At 45.2% G+C, this 22,272-nt stretch overlaps 1 protein-coding gene across 1 annotated transcript in view; it reads left to right on the top strand.

Moving 5' to 3' along the window:
• grid1b (glutamate receptor, ionotropic, delta 1b) overlaps positions 1 to 22,272 on the top strand; it is a 433,446-nt gene that overhangs the window by 363,218 nt on the left and 47,956 nt on the right. Inside the window, exons 6-8 of the mRNA XM_038990328.1 lie at positions 1,120 to 1,293; positions 8,725 to 8,886; positions 9,822 to 9,941. Coding sequence (XP_038846256.1) covers positions 1,120 to 1,293; positions 8,725 to 8,886; positions 9,822 to 9,941 — 456 coding nt within the window. The remainder of the gene's footprint in view (positions 1 to 1,119; positions 1,294 to 8,724; positions 8,887 to 9,821; positions 9,942 to 22,272) is intronic.

The raw sequence follows: 22,272 nt of genomic DNA, 5'->3' as shown, positions 1-22,272 counted from the left end.
GGCTTCCCTGTTGCTTCAGACAAAAATGGGGTGGTATCCCGGGATACAGATTAAGCCCCAAAAATAATTTTCAATTGAGATTCACCATTAAGTTTGCTTTTTAGTTCAGAACTAGGCTTAATCTGTATCCAGGAAGCCACCTTTGAGGTGTGCCTGACAGTGTCAGGAATCAGGAGTCAGGACATGCCAGGCCAGGCAAAGTGTAGACTGGAATTGTGCAAGCCTGCCTGGGTTCATTTCCCAGTCCCACAGGGCTGAGGGAAGCCCAAGCCAGCAGAAAATACGCTAAAAACAAACAAAGTCTGAGAAGACAAGCCAACAGCTGTGGTGGTGGGGTGAGCAGGGAGCCGGGGGCCAGGGGCTTGCAGTGGCTGACTAGCACATATCCAGGGGGTGGATGCGGCGGATGAGATGATGGGGCCTTGGACCGGATGGGTCTCCCAGGCAGGAGCTCAGAGTTTGCCTGCAGGCTGAGTGAGCACTGTGATGTAAACAGCAAGCAGACCCAAGGAAATAGGAGGTGAAGGAAGAAGCTCTTTCACCACGCAGCAAAGCATCCATATTCATACTCATCGGAGAGATTTCTTCTTAGGAAACAGCTCTTGCAGCACTGCCACCTGCTGAGACTGAGGCTGTCCTAATATGGTCACCGTACACAGGGACTCTGTCCACCTTGTCATAGTTGGTAGTCTGTAGTAACAGGCAGGACAGTTTTTGTTTCACCTTTTTTTTATGCTGTAACATGTCTCCCCTTCTCTCCTTCTTTCCTCTTGTCTCTCCTTCTCCCCTTCTCTTCCCCTCTCCTCCTCTCCACTTCTCTACCCCTCTCCTCCTCTCCACTTCTCTACCCCTCTCCTCCTCTCCCTTTCTCTACCCCTCTCCCCTTCTCTTCCGCTCTCCTCCTCTCCCCTTCTCTCCCCCTCTCCCCTTCTCTTCTCTTCCCCTCTCCTCTTCTCTACCCTCTCCCCTACCCTCTCCCCTTCTCTTCCCCTCTCCCTCTCTCCCCTTCTCTACCCCTCTACTCCTCTCCTCCTCTCCCCCTCTCTCCCTTCTCTCCCCCTCTCACCTCCTCTCCCCTTCTCTCCCCTCCTCTTCCCTTCTTTCCCCTTCTGTCTGTAGGAGATCAGTGACACTGAGATCATGGAGCTGGCCCACAGTGCATTGGGGCGGATGACAGTGATTCGTCAGATCTTCCCGCTGTGGAGGGACAGCAGCGTGCGCTGCATGAGGAACAACCACCGCATCTCCTCCTTACTCTGTGACCCCCAGGAAGGATACTTACAGTCACTTGAGGTCAGTTCAACAAGGGGCCTTTTTATGCACCTTCACATCAAGGCCAGTGGTCTTATATCCCTAGGGTCAAGCATCTTTCCTGGCCCTGTAACCTGACCAGGGGCCCGAGTCCTGAGTTATACCTGTCCGGAGATTTGGTCAGGAAAAATTGTCAGTCCCCACATATCATATTCAGAGCCAAATTACATTTGCTCTTTACTAATATCTTCAAGGCCGATCATAACAAATACATAAGAAACAACAATTATGTATATCGAAGAAATGTTAGCACTGTACCCATGTCTACTTTTGCTGTTATCTGATGCTGCCTCTGGGGGTGAGGTCAGTGACTCCTATCACATGTCACGTCAGGGACAGCCCCAGAATGTCTGTTTAGAGTATCACTGAGCATGTGACCTGGGGGCCTCTGAAGGTCAACAGCACCTATAGTTTATCTCCCATTGAGTGATAATGGATGATGAGATGTTACACAAGGCTGTGCCATTGACATGTGGTGGGATACAGTGACAGCTTTTGGAGGCCTGTAGGACAGATAAGGAAGAGTTGGTTGAGAGCATAGATATATAATCACTAGAAGGGACTTAGACCCATTGAATGGGGATTCCAATTCTAGAGATTATATTTCTATGGTTGAGAGGACCAGGATGCTCGAGAGAAATTAGACCTGTGATTCCTATTGACTCATTAGTTGTTTTGCTTTCAGTCCCCTGAGTCTCCTAATACTTTTTCAGACTGAACTTCCCATTCATAGTAGTTATTTTAGTTTACTCATCCAAGCAACCTACACTTTATTGCTAAGAATCCAACAAATAATAATCTGAGATTCTCGTAAACTTGGAGTAAACACTGTGTAATCACTGCCTGCAGTTTATGACAAGAATATGTTTTTGAGTATGTTACCCCTTAACAGTAACAGTAGAGGAAGCAACACAAGTACTATATGATGACAAAGTTATCAAAGATTCCTCTTTGATATGGCAGCTAGATAGCAGCTAGACATTCTCAGCCAAACCACTCAACGATATCACATGCATGCTGCTCTCTGACATCCCTCCCCTCTGTTCCACCTTTATGTAACCAGAGGTGTCTCTGACTGAAAACCTCCTTGAACCCACCTGAACTCTCGCTATCGCTAACCGTTAACAGATGGCCCAAATCCTCCAGGGGCTCTTATCTCAATAATTAATGCAAAAGAGGGTTAAACACTCTTTGATGTTAAATCACCCTCATGACAAGGAAAATGCTGGTTCACGGTGCCGGCGAAACCCCATCAGCAGTCTGTCGCTGAATTTGCACTTTTAACACTACTGTATCTAGTTCTCAAACCCTGGAAAGCTGTAAATTATCCATGTATTAACAAATTAGCCATATGCATTTCTTCACTCTGTCGGTACACTGGCACACAGCAAGTCACCTCCATAATGCAGTGATTCACTCCACTTCTATGGGTGGGATGAGCATGACTGAGATAGCCGATCACAGAACTCTCGATGGAGACTTCTAACGGGGTCACTTGTTGCTGATCTCTGGTTGAACATGTTGTGATAGTGAAGTAATAAGAAGGTTATCATCAAAACACAGAAACAGGAAAGGACACAACTAACAACAAGGCAGAGGAGAGGACAGAAGTGGTAAGGGAGTAAACATGCAGAGTTGTTGTTGTTGTTGAATGCTCATCCAGAAGTGGCACTCCTAGTGGCCGGCGACTTTAATGCAGGAAAAAGTAAATCCGTTTTACCTCATTTCGACCAGCATGTCAAAGGAACCAAAGGAAAAAAAATTCTAGACCACCTTTACTCCACACACAGAGATGCGTACAAAGCTCTCCCTCGCCCTCCATTTGGCAAATCTGACCACAATTCTATCCTCCTGATTCCTGCTTACAAGCAAAAACTCAAGCAGGAAGTACCAGTGACTCGCTCAACATGGAAGTGGTCAGATGATGTGGATGCTAAGCAACAGGAATGTTTTGCTAGCACAGACTGGAATATGTTTCGGGATTCATCCGATGGCATTGAGGAGTATACCACATCAGTCACCGGCTTCATCAATAAGTGCATCGATGACGTCGTCCCTACAGAGACCGTACGTACATATCCCAACCAGAAGCCATGTAGTACAGGCAACATCTGCACTGAGGTAAAGGGCTGCCGCTTTTAGGGAGCTGGACACTAATCCGGCCGATTATAAGAAATCCCGCAATGCCCTCTGAAGAATATTCAAACAGGCAAAGCTTCAATACAGGACTAAGACTGAATCCTACTACACCGGCTCTGACGCTCGTCGGATGTGGCAGGGCTTGCTAACTATTATAAACTACAAATGGAAACCTAGTAGCTAAATGCTTCTATGCTAGCTTTGAGGCAAGCAACACTGAACAATGCATGAGCACACCAGCTGTTACGGATGACTGTGTGATCACACTCTCAGTAGACGATGTGAGTAAGACCTTTAAACAGCTCAACATTCACAAGGCTGCAGGGCCAGACAGATTACCAGGACTCGTACTCAGAGCATGCGCTGACCAACTGGCAAGTGTCTTCACTGATATTTTCAACCTCTCCCTGACTGAGTCTGTAATACCCACGTTTCAAGTAGACCACCATAGTCCCTGTGCCCAAGAACGCCAAGTTAACGACCTAAATGACTACCACCCGTAGCACTCACGTCTGTAGCCATGAAGTGCTTTGAAAGTCTCGTCATGGCTCACATCAACACCATCATCCCAGAAACTCTACACCCACTCCAATTCGCACACCACCCCAACAGATCCACAGATAAGGCAATCTACCTATGTGAGAATGCTGTTCATTGACTACAGCTCAGCGTTCAACACCATAGTGCCCTCACAGCTCATCATTGAGCTAAAACACTGGGACTAAACATCTCCCCCTGCAAATTGATCCTGAACTTCCTGACGGGATGCCACCAACTGGTAAGGGTAGGCAACAACACATCTGCCACGCTGATCCACATCACAGGGGCCCCTCAGGGGTGCTTGGTTAGTCCCCTCCTGTACTCCCTGTTCACCCACGACTGCATGGTCACACATGATTACAACTCCATCAGTAAGTTTGCCAACGACACAACGGTGGTAAGCCTGATCACAGACAACGATGAGACAGCCTATAAGGAGGAAGTCAGAAACCTGGCATTGTGGTGCCAGGACAACACCCTCTCCCTCAACGTGATCAAGACAAAGGAGATGATCGTGGACTACAGGAAAAAGAGGGCCAAGCACGCCCCCATTCACATCAACGGGGATGTAATGGAGCGGGTCAAGATCTTCAAGATCCTTGGTGTCCACATCACTAACAAACTATCATGGTCCAAACACACCAAGACAGTCGTGAAGAGGGCACGACAAAGCCTATTCCCCCTCAGGAGACTGAAAAGGTTTGGCATGGGTCCTCAGATCCTCAAAAAGTTCTACAGCTGCAAGAGCATCCTGTCTGGTTGCATCACTGCTTGGCCTGGCAACTGCTCAGCATCTGACCGCAAGGCGCTACAGAGGGTAGTAAATCCGGCCCAGTACATCACTGTTGCCAAGCTTCCTGCCATCCAGGACCTCTATACCAGGCGGTATTAGAGGATGGGCCTAAAAATTGGGCCTTCAGCCACCCTGGTCATAGACTGTTCTCTCTACTACCGCACGGCAAGCAGTACCAGAGCGCCAAGTCTAAGCCCAAAAGGCTCCTTAACACCTTATACCCCCAAGCCATAAGACTGCTAAAAAGTTAATCAAATGGCTATCCGGACTATTTACATTCACCCCCTTTTTTACGTTGCTGCTTCTCGCTGGTTATTATCTATGTATAGTTACTTTACCCCTACCTACATGTACATATTACCTGAATTACCTCGAAGAACCTATTTCCCCGCACATTGACTCGGTATTGGTACCCCCTGTATGTATAAAGCGTCGTTATTGTTTCACGTTATTTTTTCACTTTAGTTTATTTCATTTTATTATTTTATTATATACAGTATCAGTCAAAAATTTGGACACACCTACTCTTTCAAGGGTTTTTCTTTTTTTAAATCATTTTCTACAATAATAGTAAAGACATCAACACTATGAAATACCACATATTGAATCATGTCGTAACCAAAAAAGTGTTTATCAAATCAAAATATATTTTATATTTGAGAATCTTCAAAGTAGCCACCCTTTACCTTGATGACAGCTTTGCACACTCTTGGCATTCTCTCATCCAGCTTCTTGAGGTAGTCACCTGGAATGCATTTCAATTAACAGGTGTGACTTGTTTAAAGTTAATTTGTGGAATTTATTTCCTTCTTATTGCATTTGAGCCAATCAGTTGTGTTGTGACAAGGTAGGGATGGTATACAGAAGACAGCCCTATTTTGTAAAAGACCAAGTCCGTATTATGGCATGAACAGCTCAAATAAGCAAAGAGTAATGACAGTCCATCATTACTTTAAGATATGAAGGTCAGTCAATTCGGAAAATGTCTTTCTTCAAGAGTAGTCGCAAAAACCAAGCGCTATGATGAAACTCGCTCTCATGGGGACCGCCACAGGAAAGGAAGACCCAAAGTTACCTCTGCTGCAGAGAATATGTTCATTAGAGTTACCACCCTCAGAAATTGCAGCATAAAATACATGCTTCATAGAGTTCAAGTAACAGACACATCTCAGCATCAACTGTTCAGAGGAGACTGCGTGAATCAGGCCTTCATAGTCGATTTGCTGCAAAGAAACCACTACTAAAGAGCACCAATGAGAAGAGGAGAATAGCTTGGGCCAAGAAACACAAGCAATGGACATTAGACTGGTGGAAATCTGTCCTTTGGTCTGTTGAGTCCAAATTGGAGATTTTTGGTTCCAACCACCATGTCTTTGTGAGACACAGAGTAGGTGACCGGATGATCTCTGCATGTGTGGTTCCCACCGTGAAGTAGGGAGGAGGAAGTGTGATGGTGTGGGGGTGCTTTGCTGGTGACACTGTCAATTATTTATTTAGAATTCAAGGCAAACTTAATGAGAATTGCTAACACATCCTTCTGCAGCTACACGCGATCCCATCTGGTTTGCGCTTAGTGGGAGTATCATTTGTTTTTCAACAGGACAATGGCCCAACACACCTCCAGGCTGTGTAAGGGCTATTTGACCAAGAAGGAGAGTGATGGAGTGCTGCATCAGATGACCTGGCCTCCACAATCACCTGACCTCAACCCATTTGAGATGGTTTGGGATGAGTCGGACCACAGAGTGAAGGAAAAGCAGCCAACAAGTGCTCAGCATATGTGGCAACTCCTTCAAGACTGTTGGAAAAGCATTCCAGGTGAAGCTGGTTGAGAGAATGCCAAGAGTGTGCAAAGCTGCCATCAAGGCAAAGGGTGGCTACTTTGAAGAAACAAAAATACGAAATATATTTTGATTTGTTTTTTAGGGTTAGGGTTAGGGTTAGGGTTAGGGTTCCTTTGGTTATTACAACATTCCTTTGGTTATTACATCATTCCATATGTGTTATTTCATAGTTTTGATGTCTTCACTATTATTTTACAATTTAGAAAATAGTAAAAAATAAAGAAAAACCATTGAATGAGTAACTTTTCACTGGTACTGAATATATGTATTTTTTCTAGTTTACTTAAAAAGTAAACAAAAAAAAATGCTTGTTGGATAAGCGCTTGTAAGTAAGCATTTCATGGTAAGGTCTACACTTGTTGTATTTGGCGCATGTGACAATTTTTTTTTTATTTGTTGCTTTTCTTGCCTACTCTAAGTGTCACTGATGGAAAGATTTAGGTCGTGGGGGTTGGGAGTGATGGGGACGTTGTAGCCAGTGTCACTCTCCCAGTTCTTCAGCTACACACTACCCAGGAAGATGTACTATCAACGGCCCAGCCTTAGCCCTGCCTAGACTTAGTTAGCCCAGCTCAGCCTTAGTCTCGTAAACCTGACCCTAAGCAAACGCAGTAACCCGGGTCTGGTTTCAATGATGGACTCTTTTGTCATCGGGGAACTACGTCAGTGTCTACGCCACTACTTTATGTACCCTTCAAAATACAGAAATCATCCCCGTATGATGCATTTTGCATCATATGAAGCTGCATTTTGCCTCATATGAACCACTGCTAAGGTTTTGCCTGCAAACTTTGGTTTGCCTCGTAATTTGTTGGGAGTTTTTCATTATCGATGAAGGCAGTGACGTAGTTCCTTTATGCCTAAAGAGTCCATCATTCAAACCAGACACCCTTTTACCTAGGGTCGGGTTTGCCAGACTACCCAGTCTTAGTCCAGCCTCAGTTAGCCCTGCCTGGACTCAGTTACCCCAGCCCAGCCTGGCTCATAGCTGTTCTTGAGGCTTCTTTTCTGGCCACAAACTAGTGCAGCCTGCTTTACTGTGTGAATTACAACCCTCTAGTAGGCCTGGTCCTGATTGTGGGTTCACACTCTAAAATGACAAAAGGAATAATAATTACAACAGATATGTGTATTATCACAATCATATCATGATGAGCGGTGGATGTATGATGTAGCCTATAGTATTATAATGCAGATGCAGCTCCGTATTGCTTGATGTTGTTATTCTAACATGCTGGAGAATGGAGATGGCATGAATTGTCAGTGCAGGTTATGACATTATCGCAGCCCAGTGTGATGTCCTGCGTCCTTCATAGCTGAAACAGTTGGACTGCTCCGCTGTTTATTTGTCACTGTGCATTTTGTTTCTGCTCCATGGCTCTGGTTTGACTCTGGTACTGCACTCACATCTGCTCAAGGGGGCTGTCATGCTGTGTGTCACTTTGATAGGGGAGTGTGGTAGACGGGGGTGTGTGTGTGAGTGTGCATGCATGTGTGTTTTTTTTGTGGGGGGGGGGGGGTTGTGTGGGATCCTGATGTCCCCAGCTGTTTTCTACTCCCAGTCACAGTGCTTCCTAGTCCCAGAGGTCACTAAGATTAGCACCCATTCACTCCCCATCAGAACCAGACCAACATCTGTTGCGCTGCTTTGACAGACAACCACAGGGCTCTGTTTACAAAGCCTTTCTAACCTTTGCTTATGCAGTAGTTTTCCATGTCGTCATGACACACAAACAGAGAATACCCATTGGAAATCATGGTCCTATCAAACACACCAAAACACACCAGTCCTATCAAACACATCAACCATTATGGTGCAGCTTAAATTTTATTGTTGTGCATCAACAATGATCTAATCATGTTTAACTGGTTTCCGTGGTCTCCAATCTCTGTAGTGTGTGTTTTCAACAGAGATCTTAGAAATGTATTGTTTGATAGAACATTTTATGATACTGTATGTAATCAGTTTCTAGAATGGACATTTTCTTGACCAAGATGGATGATTGTTAGGCACGTTACTAGGATGCTAATGCCCATTCTAGAATCCTATGTCTAATTATATGGTGTTTTCTCCCTCCTCCTCCCTCTGTTTTCCAGGTGTCCAACCTGTACCTGTATGATAGCGTGCTGGCACTGGCCAACGCCTTCCAGAGGAAGTTGGTGGACAGGAAGTGGCACAGCATGGCCAGTCTGAACTGCATCAAGAAGTCCACCAAGCCTTGGAATGGAGGCTGGTCCATGCTGGAGAACATCCAGATGGTAAACTTTAATTCAGAACGTGAACATTAACCTTTTTCTAACCTTATACTCTATGAATTGTTTTCCTGATTTTTCCCATCCATTGCAGTGAAACAGAGATATCTTTTTTTTATTGGGATTGCGATTGATTGACTTTCATCATGCTGAATACTTGAAAGGTTTTTAAAGGAACATAGGTTGTGAATCCAATGTTTTTCGAAAGCAGAAGGACACAAGGCCTTGAATAAAGTCAGAAGCAGAAAAGAGTCAAAGAAACAGTCCTTGAATCTAATTCACTCTACTTGCGTTACAACTGGAGATGCTCAGCTGTGGGAGATGAAGATGGTTGCCACCCCCTTGACAGTTCTGCTATTGCCATTCTCCAGACTTAATATCTTCAGCACTTAAAGGAGCTACGTACTAGATCTCCTCTGCAGATACTCTTGTGTTTTTTTGTGGCACTCATGGGTTTTGGGGTCCATTTTTCCAATGATGTCTTTAGAGCAGTATTGCCATGTGTGTGTGTGTGTGTGTGTGTGTGTGTGTGTGTGTGTGTGTGTGTGTGTGTGTGTGTGTGTGTGTGTGTGTGTGTGTGTGTGTGTGTGTGTGTGTGTGTGTGTGTGTGTACTTCAATTTCATGCTCATTTAACGTTCTATGAGCCACAGAGTGCTGTGGAGAGAGTCTAATCTATCCCTGGGGGGACATGGGATAGATATCTTTGTCTCAGAGATCTCGGCCTGTCCCTATCACAGTGTCACAGGTTCAAACTGATTCAACCACAATATTAAACTGGCTTTGGGAGCGCATCAATTTCGATATGGTCTTGATACTAAAGGGCTTGGAACTGGACAGGTGGTCTTGTCGTGACTCTGTGAGATCTCACTCTTTCTATGAAGTTCATCCTATATTCTCTCTCTCTCTCTTTCTATCTCCCTCCCTCTCTCTCCCATCACAGGGACATATCACAGGCCTCACAGGAACGATGGATTTCAAAGCGAACGGATCCAATTCTCACGTCCAGTTTGAAATACTGGGCACCAGCTTCAGTGAGACGTTTGGAAAAGACGTGAAAAGGGTGAGTATGATGATTCTGCTGCTGGTGGTCACTCCTCCTTTGTCTCAAGATGGCTGTAAGTCTGATAGATGTTTTTGAGTTTACTCTTCTCTGTGCAGTTCTGAAGCTACGACCTCTGTGGCACTACCCAGTGGTATTGCAGCACAGCAAGCCTCGACAAGATAGTCAGTAAACCATTTCTTTAAAACAGTGGAGGTTATGGCCCATAAATTGCTGGCAGCGATTTCTGAGGTGTCTTGGGGTGGGTTTTCTAGCACACAGAAATCAGAGTGTGGAAACCACCCTGTGGAACATACTGCAGTCCTTGAGGCAAAGCATACACGAGAACCTGCCAGAATACTGTCAGTTATCTGTGTAAATTGTACCGAGAAATGTCATATACTCTACAATATCTAGCTAGGTTATATATTGATATATGAAAAAACATGGTTAACTGACACTACCTAAATTCCCTGTATTCTGTAATGCTAATTGTCAAGTGCTAAGATATGTTTTTCTTAACTATTCATTTTCGTGAATACGTCCTAGTAAAACACATACAGGGTGTTATATTCAACAGGAACATCATGGAAATAACAACCAACTAGTTAATTGGTTTAGTATGCATTTGTGTTGAAGGCATGAGACCAATAGAAGAAACCATTAGTAGAAAACACCATAGGGCATGAATGACATGAATGACATGAATGACATAAACAACATGAAGGACATGAATGACATGAATGACTGTAAAGTGCTTCAGCACGACATCTTAAGACATACAAACTCTAAATGAGTAGGCTACCCATAGAAATTAGATATGAATGACTTCTATTTCTATGAGGCTACCATACAGTAACATGCTACTATACCGCTAAGCTATTACTGTATTTCAATCACACACATTATTTCAGCTAATGTAGTGCTTTTGCCAGCCTATATTTCCTGCTCCCTAACATGAGTGGCCTGATCAAACACCAGTCAGTAGTGGCTGAGGGAGAACATGCCAAGCATCCTGTAATAACGACTGTAGGACAAGCAGCTACAGGGCCACTGTCAACACAGCTCTGTATGTGGCCATGGCAACACTGTTGCGTCATATAATACTCTATATTTCCCATATTGGTCATTACCTTCCACCAGCGCCCTATTTGGTTCCCTCAGTAGATCTATTCAAAAGAAGCGCACTATTACGGGACACTGTGTACTCCTCTGTCCCATAGGGAAGAGACCAGCTCTGTTTCTCCTCACTGACTACCCAGCAAACCAAAATTGGTTTCTGTGAAAGTTCCCAGAACTATCGTTAGGTCGCGGGAAATGTTCTTATAACGCAAAAACTGTCTAGCCGTGGTGATGATTATATAATGTTTGTATAAAACATTTGTCTGATGATGCAAGAACGTTCCTAGAACACATTTAATCTGTCCTTTAAAGGTTCCCAGAATTCTTCATTAGGTTGTGGGAACAGTCTGTTGAGAACAATGTGGGGACATCACAAAAGATATGTTCGCAAAGCACAAAAACTGTCCAGTTGGGCAGATGATTCTACAATGTTTCTTTTAGGGAGCAAAAACATTCACCTGATATTACAAGAACTTTCCCATAAAACATTTAGTTTGTTCTTTAAAAGTTCCTAGAATGTTTCAGGGGGTTTTGGGAACAGTCTGATGGGAACCAGGGTTATAGTACTCAAGTCCGGTCTCGAGACCATATATTGAGTGTATCTGTCTTGTGTCGGATACATATTTACTTGGTCTTGACTCTGTCTCGGACAATGAGGACTTAAACTGTATTTCCCCGAAACCAGACAAAAAAAATAATACTTACTTGTGGTGGCTATTCAGCAGCCTGATGGTTTGGGGTAGAAGCTACTGGCCAGTCTTTCACTATTTGCAATGATGCTCCTATACTACTCGGCAGTATGCTCTTGATGGTGCTCCTGTAGAACATTGTGAGGGCCCTCGAGGGACAGGCCAAATTTATTCAGCCTCTTGCCTTCTTCACCACATTGTGGTACTGCACATTGCTGCACTGCACTGTCAGAACAAGCATTTCGCTACACTCGCATTAACATCTGCTAACCATGTGTATGTGACCAATACTATTTGATTTTACGTTGTCCATGTGGTTAGACTAGTTCAGCTCCTCGGCGATGTGGATGCTGAGGAACTTGACATTTTTGACCATCTTCACGTGGCCCCTTTGATGAGGATGGGGGCTTGCCCAGCCTGGTTCCTCCTGAAATCCACAATCAGCTTCTTTGTTTTGCTGACGTTAAGGGAGAGGTTGTTAACATAGCACCATGCCATCAGTGTGCCTACCTCCGTCTTGTAGGCCATCTCGTCGTTGCTGGTAATCAGGCCTACAATTGTCGTGTCGTCAGTGAACTTAATGATGGAGTTGGACCTGTGTGAGGCCACACAGTCGTGGGTATACAGGGAGTACAGGATGGGACTGAGGATGCACCTTTGTTGGACCCCCGTACTGAGGATCAGTGTGGAGAAGGTAATGTTGCCTGCCTTCACCACCTAGGGGCGGCCCGTCAGGAAGTCCAGGAGCCAGTTGCATAGGCAGGAGTTCAGTCCCAGGGCTGTAAACTTTGTGGTGAGCTTAAATGGCACTATGGTATTGAGGGCCAAGCTGTAGTCGATGAACAGCATCCCCACATATGCATTCCTTTGGTCCAGGTGGGTGAGGGCAGTGTGCAGTGCAATGGCGAATGCGTTGTCTGTGGATCTGTCGGGCAGTAGGCGAATTGCAGAGGGTCTAGTGTGTCAGGGAAGGAGGTGGTGATGTGGTCTTTGACCAGCCTCTCGACGCACTTCATCATGACTAAAGTGAGTTCTATGGGTCAGTAGCCATTCAGTTCAGTTACTTTCCCTTTCTTGGGCACGGGATGATAATGGACATCGTGAAGCAGATGGGGATAACGGCCTGAGCTAGAGAGAGATGTCTGAAAATACAACAGCTAGCTGGTCTGCACATGCTCTGAGGGTGTGGCTAGGGCCGGCTGCCTTGCAAGGGTTAACACATTTGAGTGACTTACATACATCCTCCTTGTAGACTGTAAGTTCGTTTCCCTCGTTGTCCTCAGGGGCTCTCCTCGGCAGCTCAGAGTCATTAGGCTTGAAGTGTGAGAAAAAGGTGTTTAGCTCGTACAGTAGGGCGACGTTGGTGTCCGCGATGTGACTGTTTTTTTCTAATCCGTGATCGTTAGAAGCCCCTGCCACCAACGCCTCGTGTCCAACCCACTGAATTGCTCCTCCACTTTGTCCCTATACTTGTGTTTCGCAATCTTGATCGATCTGCGTAGGTTGTATTTGTACTGCTTAACCATACAATTGTCCCCGGTCACCTTGCTGTGTTTATAAGCAGTATCTCTCTCCTTCAGTTTTCCGACAAGGCTGCCAACAATCCACATTTTTTATATCAATTAATACATTTAATAAATGGATTTAATGGAGGTTTCACTAGTCACTTAAAATAACGCCACTTTAAGTTTTGAAAAACACCATCGGTATTACGTCATCTATGCATTTTTTTTATGAATCCGGTGACTGAGTTGGCATATTCATTGATGTTATCCCAGAGGTGACCCAGATCATATTGCAGTCCACGTGTTCAAAACAGCCTTGGAATCTGATTGGTTGGACCAGTGCTGTACAGACCTGACCACCGGAACGTTCCTCTTGAGTATTTGTTTGTAAGTGGGGAGGAGCAAAATGGAGTCGTGGTCAGATTTGAGGAAAGTAGGATGGGAGAGGGCCTTATACCGATGTCTAAAAGGTGTTTAGCAGTGGCCAAGCATGGAACTTGTGCGAGTTGGACAGTCAATATGTTGATAATAATTTGGGAGCACTGCCCTCAAAATACTTTTGTTAAAGTCCCCTGCGACAATGAACACTGCCTCTGGGTATGCGGCCTCAGTTGGTTCACAGTCCAATGAAGATCTTTGAGAGCATTTTTGGTGTTGGCTTGGGGCAGGATGTACACAGCCGTGGCGATAATCCCTGAGAACTCTCACGGAATGTAAAAAGGGGGACAATTGATGACCAAGTATTCCAAGTCAGGAGAGCAGAAGCTTGCAATTTCCTGTACTCTTCCCCTGTCGCACCACTTGTTGTGCACCTGAATACAAACATTATCTTAATGTCAGCACAACTGGACAGTTTTTGTGTTTTGGGAATGTATATTTTGTGATTTCCCCACAGTGTTCCCAGCAGGCTGTTCCCACAATTTAATGAAATATTCTGGGAACCATTAAAGAACAGAAGAAATGTGTTCTGGGAACGTTTTATACCAACATTCTATAATCATCACCACGAATGGTCAGTTTTTGCCACAACCTAACAGATGTTCTGGAAACTTTCACAGAACCAATTTTGGTTTGCTGGGAAATCATTACTGGTACATTACCTTACCTGAAAACTTTATGAAAACCTTTGGGGAATGTTCTGTGATGGTTGATAAAGATGTTGTGCACAACACTTAAGTGAATGTTAGGACAACATTCCAAGAATATAAAAAATAAAAAAACATTAAATTGGAAAATAAAATATTTTGCTATAAAAAACATTCTCTGAATGTTTTTGGGATGTTATCATCCTAGCTGGAACTTAATGGGAATCTTAACTAATGTTCTGGGAATGTTGCCGGTTTGCTGGGTAGAGTGTATTCTGCTGTTGATCCACTCTCATTCTAAGATGCTTTCACTGGTGCTTGCTGAGGAGAAGAAAGACATCATTAAAATGGAGGATGCCTATCAGATGTGAACGTCTCCATACGACGCCCCACATAACAGGGACATGCTCCATGATTGGGAGAAATGTCAGTCATTGCCTAAGGCTGAATTTTTAGGAGGAAAGTGTCAAAGCCTGCTTATCAAGTGCTTTATTGACTCATATTTTTTACATTTCATAGCGTTTTACAACAGGTCAAAGAGCCATATTGAAAAAACACAACGAATTTGCGGGCCAGACATAGACTATTATATTTGTTTCTCCTTTGGTGTTTTGTTGCAGGTTTAGTTTTTTGGTTATTCAAGCTTTAAAAACTGAAGCCACACTGCAACATTTTAGTAGCCTAGCTAGGTCTTGTGTCTGTGTCTGTACACTTTCCCTCCGCTGCTGGCGATAAACGGGATACACGAAAGCAGCGCAATTGAAGTTGAATTCACAGATGTGAGTGCATCAGGTTGTAATTTCATTAAGTAAATGACTCAACTGTTGACTCATTTATACTCGCTTGTGTGTCCTATTGTCCTTCAGTAGTAATTTATACCCGCACGTGAATCCTTATCTTATAACATTTTGACAACCTGTATGACATTTTCTGTAGGCTGCAGCAATGACCTGTTGCAAACTAAACTTGGCATGGGCCTACAACAGGCTTAAAATTTAGGTCCGGTAGAAGATTTGGTCCATGCCATTAGTGATGATATTATACAGTGCACTGGCGGGCTCATGTGTGGGTGTGTGTGCTTATGTGTGGGTGTGTGTGTGGGTCTGGGAGAGGGGTGGGTGTGTGGCAAGGCACTTCCATTTGGCGTGCAGCATGTTGGCAGTGCTTGCTGTGACTTGCAGTGATGGAAGCAGGCCAAAATGTATTGAAAACCCAAATCGTTGCAGGGCCTAGATAGAAATGCGTCATGGTCCGGATTCTGCCTGCGGGCTTTGTGTTTGACACGTGTTTGACAGGGTTTTCGCATTGGTTGGTTCGTGCAACTGTTTTTGTCGGTTCATCATGGAGAATAAGAAGTAAAGTAAAGTGGAAGTGGAACGAGGCAACCCAATGGCAATGCCGATTTAATCACCCAGCATCCCAACTTGAATTATGAACCCAATGTATCACATTATGGCCATTAGGGTCCACAGCCATCAGCCACACATACACATGAGCTCCAGTGACGTCGCCTTAACAAATTGGCCTTAACATATTGGATGACTGTCATTCATATTCCCTTACCCAGCTCAGTGTAACATCGATAGGTTTAGGCTACTAGATGATACTTGAATTTTCCCTATACCCATCATGAGGTTGCTACAACCTAGCCTACGAATTAATGTTTAAAATGTACGTGTACAGGTCTAGAGAAATGTTTTAGTAATAAAGGTGACAGACAGTGCCACATTCAATTCCGCCTTGCACACTCTTGCTTGCATCTGTCTGAGCTAGGGTGTAATCATTACACCAACAGTTGCAAACAAGAGTTTCTATTGGACAAATTCAGGTATGTTTATCCCTGTTTCATTCCATTTGCTTCCGTTTAAGAAACATTTTTCAACAGAATTAGCAGAATGAATACACCCTTGATCACCCGCAAACACAGTTCACTTTTATAGCAGCCACATACAAACAGAATGATCACTTTGCTCGTTGTATAATTCCTTCTCGCATCTACGCTCTCTCCTCCTCTCACCTTCACACTTCACTTCTGGACTTTAGTGCAAATCACAACAGCTGTCTATGACCAGGAAAAAAAACATTCCAAGCCAAACCTTTGTATCATAACCGCTAACTGCAACACACAGCCTACATCGTTGTCACCATATTAGCTAACGTCATAGTCACTAAAACTAGATACTAGAACTAATGCATTAGTAAACCTGCTACAAAGATGCAGTACAGTGTACAGCAAGCAATTTAGCAGTTACACCGGTGGGCCTCGGTGGCAATTTATTAATACAACCAGAAGCTTATCTTGACTTGGAAGAGTTCCAGTGTTGGATAGCGATAACTAGCTAGCTAACATAACATCCCTCTCTGTTTGAGCTAGGTGTTGAAGTAGGCTAAACTAGCTATATGCATTCTCTAGCTAAGTAAGTGAAAGTGAAACAATTAAATACAATGACAGATAGCTCTCTCTCTCTCTCTCTCTTCCTTCTCCTTCATTTACATTTTTTTATTAGTTCAAAACTGTTAGTTCAAATTAGTCTCTCTTTGAGTCAACTACTCACCACATTTTATCCACTGCAGTGCTAGCTAGCTTTAGCTTTCAGAACTAGATTCATTCTCTGATCCTTTGATTGAGTGGACAACATGTCAGTTCATGCTGCAAGAGCTCCGATAGGTTGGAGGACGTCCTCCGGAAGTTGTCATAATTACTGTGTGAGTCTATGGTAGGGGGTGAGAACCATGAGCCTCCTAGGTTTTGTATTAAAGTCAATGTACCCAGAGGAGGACGGAAACTAGCTGTCCTCCGGCTACACCATGGTGCTACCCCAGAGAGTGCTGTTGATGCTACTGTAAACCTTCATTGCAAAACAGTGTGTTTAAATCAATTATTTGATGACGTGAATATATTTAGTATAGTTTTAACTAAAAAGGATAATTGTATACATTTTTGGGAAATTCAATGACGATGGTCTTTTTTTATGTTTCACTGTTAACATTTTTCAGAAATTCACTGGGGATGGACTTTTTAAAAAATGTTTCACTATTTAACATTTTCAGAAATTCCTCTGAGGAGCCTCCACGGGCGCAGACCCATACACATGCATGCAACCAATCACGCACGCACATCATGCTACTGTTGCTCCCCTTAATACCATAGGCATGTATTACATGTAATGAAAAGACACTACAGCTAATGGTCCTGTGTGGCTCAATTGGTAGAGCATGACGCTTGCAACGCCAGGGTTGTGGGTTTAATTCCCGAGGGGGTCCAGTATGAACAAAAGTATGAAAACATATGCAATCACTATTGTAAATTGCTTTGGATAAGATTATATGCTAAATTACAACAACAAAGTATTGCAAGTGCACTCAGTCCTGTTGTGGTTCATTATTGCTGGGCTTCACCCTTTTCCAACAAGCTAGGCCCCTGAGAAGAGATTCATGTACAGTACATTCTTAAAGTATTCAGACACCTTCACTTTTTTCACATTTGGTTACATTACAGGATTATTCTAAAATGCATTAAATAAAAAAAATCCTCATCAATCTACACACAAGACTCCATAATGACAAAGTGAAAACAGGTTTGGTAATTTATAAAAAATGGAAATACTCTATGCTATGAGACTCGAAATAGAGCTCAGGTGCATCCTGTTTCCATTGATCATCCTTGAGATGTTTCTACAACTGGATTGGAGTCCACCTGTGGTAAATTCAATTGATTGGACATGACTTGGAAAGGCACACACCTGTCTATATAACGTCCTACAGTTGACAGTGTGTGTCAGAGCAAAAACCAAACCATGAGGTCGAAGAGCTCCAAGACAGGATTGTGTCGAGGCACAGATCTGTGGAAGGGTACCAAAGTATTTATGCACCATTGAAGGTCCCCATGAACACAGTGGCCTCCATCATTTTTAAATAGAAGAAGTTTGGAACTACTAAGACTTGCTAGAGCTGGCCGTCCGGCCAAACTGAGCAATCGGAGGAGAAGGGCCTTGGTCAGGGAGGTGACAAAGAACCCGATGGTCACTGACAGTGCTCCAGAGTTCCTCTGTAGAGATGGGAGAACCTACCAGAAGGACAACCATCTCTGCAGCACTAAACCAATCAGGCCTTTATAGTAGAGTTGCCAGAAGGAAGCCACTTCTCAGTAAAAGGCACATGGTAAAGCTGTGACCATGTTGCAACCATGCCGCAAACTGGACAACATGCCAGTTGGTTTCTTAATATTTTGCCCTTCTTCATTCTTCACATTCTCTTTATCTAAAACTCCATCTCCATCCCTACCTGTCGATGCCTTTACCATGCTATTTTTCACAAGGCAACAATTTCGCTCAGATGAAACGTCTTATAGATTAGACCCTAAATAGAGATTGAAACGTTATTCCTTATTTCTGTCTGTTGACTTCATTCCCTTTTAACCACTCAATGCAGCCCTAACAGGCATGACATTTCTCGCTCTGCTACCACTTTCTAATTTCTACCTTTCTATTTCTTTCCTACCTTTTTATATCTCTCTTCTTCTACCAAGCAGTATAAACTTTCAGGCTTTCAGCTCGGCACAATTGTAATTTGGGGTGAAAATAGGAACCCAATACCCAAATCTGTATTTTTTTTATCACAAGCAATTCTAATATATGATGCGTCATGATGCATGTTATTTACATCATATACAGTGCATTCAGAAAGTATTCAGACCCCTTGACTTTTTCCACATTTTGTTACGTTACAGCCTTATTCTAAAATTGATTGAATTGTTTTTTCCCCCCTCATCAATCTACACACAATACCCCACTGAGAAAAAGAGGACGGAGGTCGGGCTGCCTTCTGAGAATTCATAGGTGATCGAATAAACCCCCCTGTTCTTCTAGCTAATGTACAATCATTGAAAAATGAAATTGAAGACTTACGAGGAAGATTAAACTACCAACGGGACATAAAAAATTGTAATATCTTATGCTTCACGGAGTCGTGGCTGTACAACGACATTATCAACATACAGCTGGCTGGTTATACGCTGTATCGGCAGGATAGAATAGCGGCGTCTGGTAGGACAAGGGGGGGGCGGACTGTACATATACGTAAACAACAGCTGGTGCACGATATCTAAGGAAGTCTCGAGGTTTTGCTCGCCTGAGGTAGGAAGTTTACATACACTAAGCTGACTGTGCCTTTAAACAGCTTGGAAAAATCCAGACAATGATGTCATGTCTTTAGAAGCTTCTGATAGGCTAATTGACATCATCTGAGTCAATTGAAGGTGTACCTGTGGATGTATTTCAGGGCCTACCTTCAAACTCAGTGCCTCTTTGCTTGACATCATGGGGAAATCTAAAGAAATCAGCCAATACCTCAGAAGAAAAATTGTAGACCTCCACAAGTCTGGTTCATCCTTGGGAGCAATTTCCAAATGCCTGAAGGTACCACGTTCATCTGTACAAACAATAGTACTGTCACAATTCCAATGGTGAAATGAAGGAGTCAGGTGCAGAGAGCAGGGTAGTTCCGAGCAAGTGGAATTTATTATTTCAACCAGAAATAATCTATGAGACGGCTACGCCACACAACAAAGGGCGCGTCAAAAAATACAGTCCAACATAAATTAGGAAAGAATCCACTATATAAATCACCACCACAAAAAACAGAATAACAAGCCCGCACAAAAGTCGGCGGGCCAACTGGGTTTAAATAACACCCTAACCCTAAACACAAAACAGGTGTAACCAATTAGACAAACCTAAATGAAAACAGAAAAGGGGATCGGTGGCAGCTAGTAGGCCGGAGACGACGACCGCCGAGCGCCGCCCGAACGGGAAGAGGCACCATCCTCGGCGGGATTCGTAACAGTACCCCCCTCCCGACGCGCGGCTCCCGCAGCACGCCGACCCCGGCCTCGAGGACGACCCGGAGGGCGAGGAGCAGGGCGATCCGGGTGGAGGCGATGAAAGTCCCTCAAGAGGGAAGGATCCAAAATGTCCCCCACCGGTACCCAGCATCTCTCCTCCGGACCGTACCCCTCCCAGTCCACGAGGTACTGCAGGCCCCTCACCCGGCGTCTCGAGTCCAGAATAGTTCGTACCATGTACGCCGGGGACCCCTCGATGTCAAGAGGGGGCGGAGGGACCTCTGGCACCTCATTTTCCTGAAGGGGACCACCTACCACCGGCCTGAGGAGAGACACATGAAACGAGGGGTTAATACGATAGTAAGAGGGAAGTTGTAACCTGTAACACACCTCGTTTATCCTCCTCAGGACTTTAAATGGCCCCACACACTGCGGCCCCAGCTTCCGGCAGGGCAGGCGGAGGGGCAGGTTTCGGGCCGAGAGCCAGACCCTGACCCTGGTGCGAACACAGGGGCCTCACTTCGGTGGCGGTCAGCGCTCCTCTTCTGCCGTTCACTGGCCTGCCTGAGAGAGTCCTGGACTGCCCGCCAGGTCTCTCTAGAGCGCTGTACCCCCTCCTCCACCGCAGGAGCGTCGGTCTGGCTCTGATGCCACGGAGCCAGGACCGGCTGGTACCCCAGTACGCATTCGAAGGGCGACATGTTCGTTGATGAGTGGCGGAGTGAGTTCTGGGCCAACTCTGCCCACGGGACGTACCTTGCCCACTCTCCTGGCCGGTCCTGGCAATACGACCTCAGAAACCTACCCACTTCCTGGTTCACTCTTTCCACCTGCCCATTACTTTCGGGGTGATACCCAGAGGTAAGGCTGACCGAGACCCCCAGACGCTCCATAAACACCCTCCACACCCGGGACGTGAACTGGGGACCTCGATCAGATACGATGTCCTCCGGCACCCCGTAATGCCGGAAGACGTGGGTAAATAGAGCCTCCGCAGTCTGTAGGGCCGTAGAGAGACCAGGCAATGGGAGGAGACGACAGGACTTAGAGAACCGATCCACAATGACCAGAACGGTAGTGTTCCCCTGAGATGGAGGAAGATCAGTCAGAAAATCTACCGATAGATGAGACCATGGCCGTTGTGGAACCGGGAGGGGTTGTAACTTCCCTCTCGGTAGGTGCCTAGGAGCCTTACTCTGTGTGCATACCGAACAGGAGGAGACATAGAGTCTCACGTCCTTAGCCAAGGTGGGCCACCAGTATTTCCCCCGAAGACCCCGCACTGTCCTCTCAATCCCCGGATGACCCGAAGAAGGTAGTGTGTGAGCCCACCGAATCAATCGATCACGGACACCAAGCGGTACGTACGTAAGGCCAGTCGGACACTGAGAAGGCGCAGGTTCTACCCTCAACGCCCGCTCGATGTCCGCGTCCACCTCCCATACCACCGGGGCCACCAGCCAAGAGGCTGGAAGGATGGGAGTCGGATCGATGGGCCGGTCCTCGGTGTCATAGAGACGGGACAGCGCGTCGGCCCTAGTGTTGAAGGAACCTGGTCTATAAGAGATCGTAAATCTAAAGCGTGTAAAGAACATGGCCCACCTAGCCTGACGCGGATTCAGTCTCTTCGCCGCTCGGATATACTCCAGATTGCGGTGGTCAGTCCAGATGAGGAAAGGGTATTTAGCCCCCTCAAGCCAGTGTCTCCACACCTTCAGGGCTTTTACCATAGCTAGTAACTCCCGGTCCCCCACATCATAGTTCCGCTCCGCCGGACCCAGCTTCTTAGAAAAGAAAGCACAGGGACGGAGCTTCGGTGGCGTGCCTGAGCGCTGTGATAGCACGGCTCCAACACCAGCCTCGGACGCATCCACCTCCACTATGAACGCTAATGAAGGGTCCGAATGTGCCAACACGGGAGCCTCAGTAAACCGTGCCTTCAACTGGTTGAAGGCTCCCTCTGCCTCGGCCGACCACCGTAGACGCACCGGCCCCCCCTTCAGCAGTGAGGTAATGGGCGCCGCCACTTGGCCAAAACCCCGGATAAACCTCCGGTAGTAATTGGCAAACCCTAAAAACCGCTGCACCTCCTTTACCGTGGTCGGAGTC

This window comes from Salvelinus namaycush, chromosome 4 (genome assembly GCF_016432855.1).
Source record: "Salvelinus namaycush isolate Seneca chromosome 4, SaNama_1.0, whole genome shotgun sequence".
Classification (NCBI taxonomy): Eukaryota; Metazoa; Chordata; class Actinopteri; order Salmoniformes; family Salmonidae; genus Salvelinus; species Salvelinus namaycush.
The sequence above is the reverse complement of the archived record's forward strand: the minus strand, read 5'-3'. Positions and strand labels throughout refer to the sequence as shown.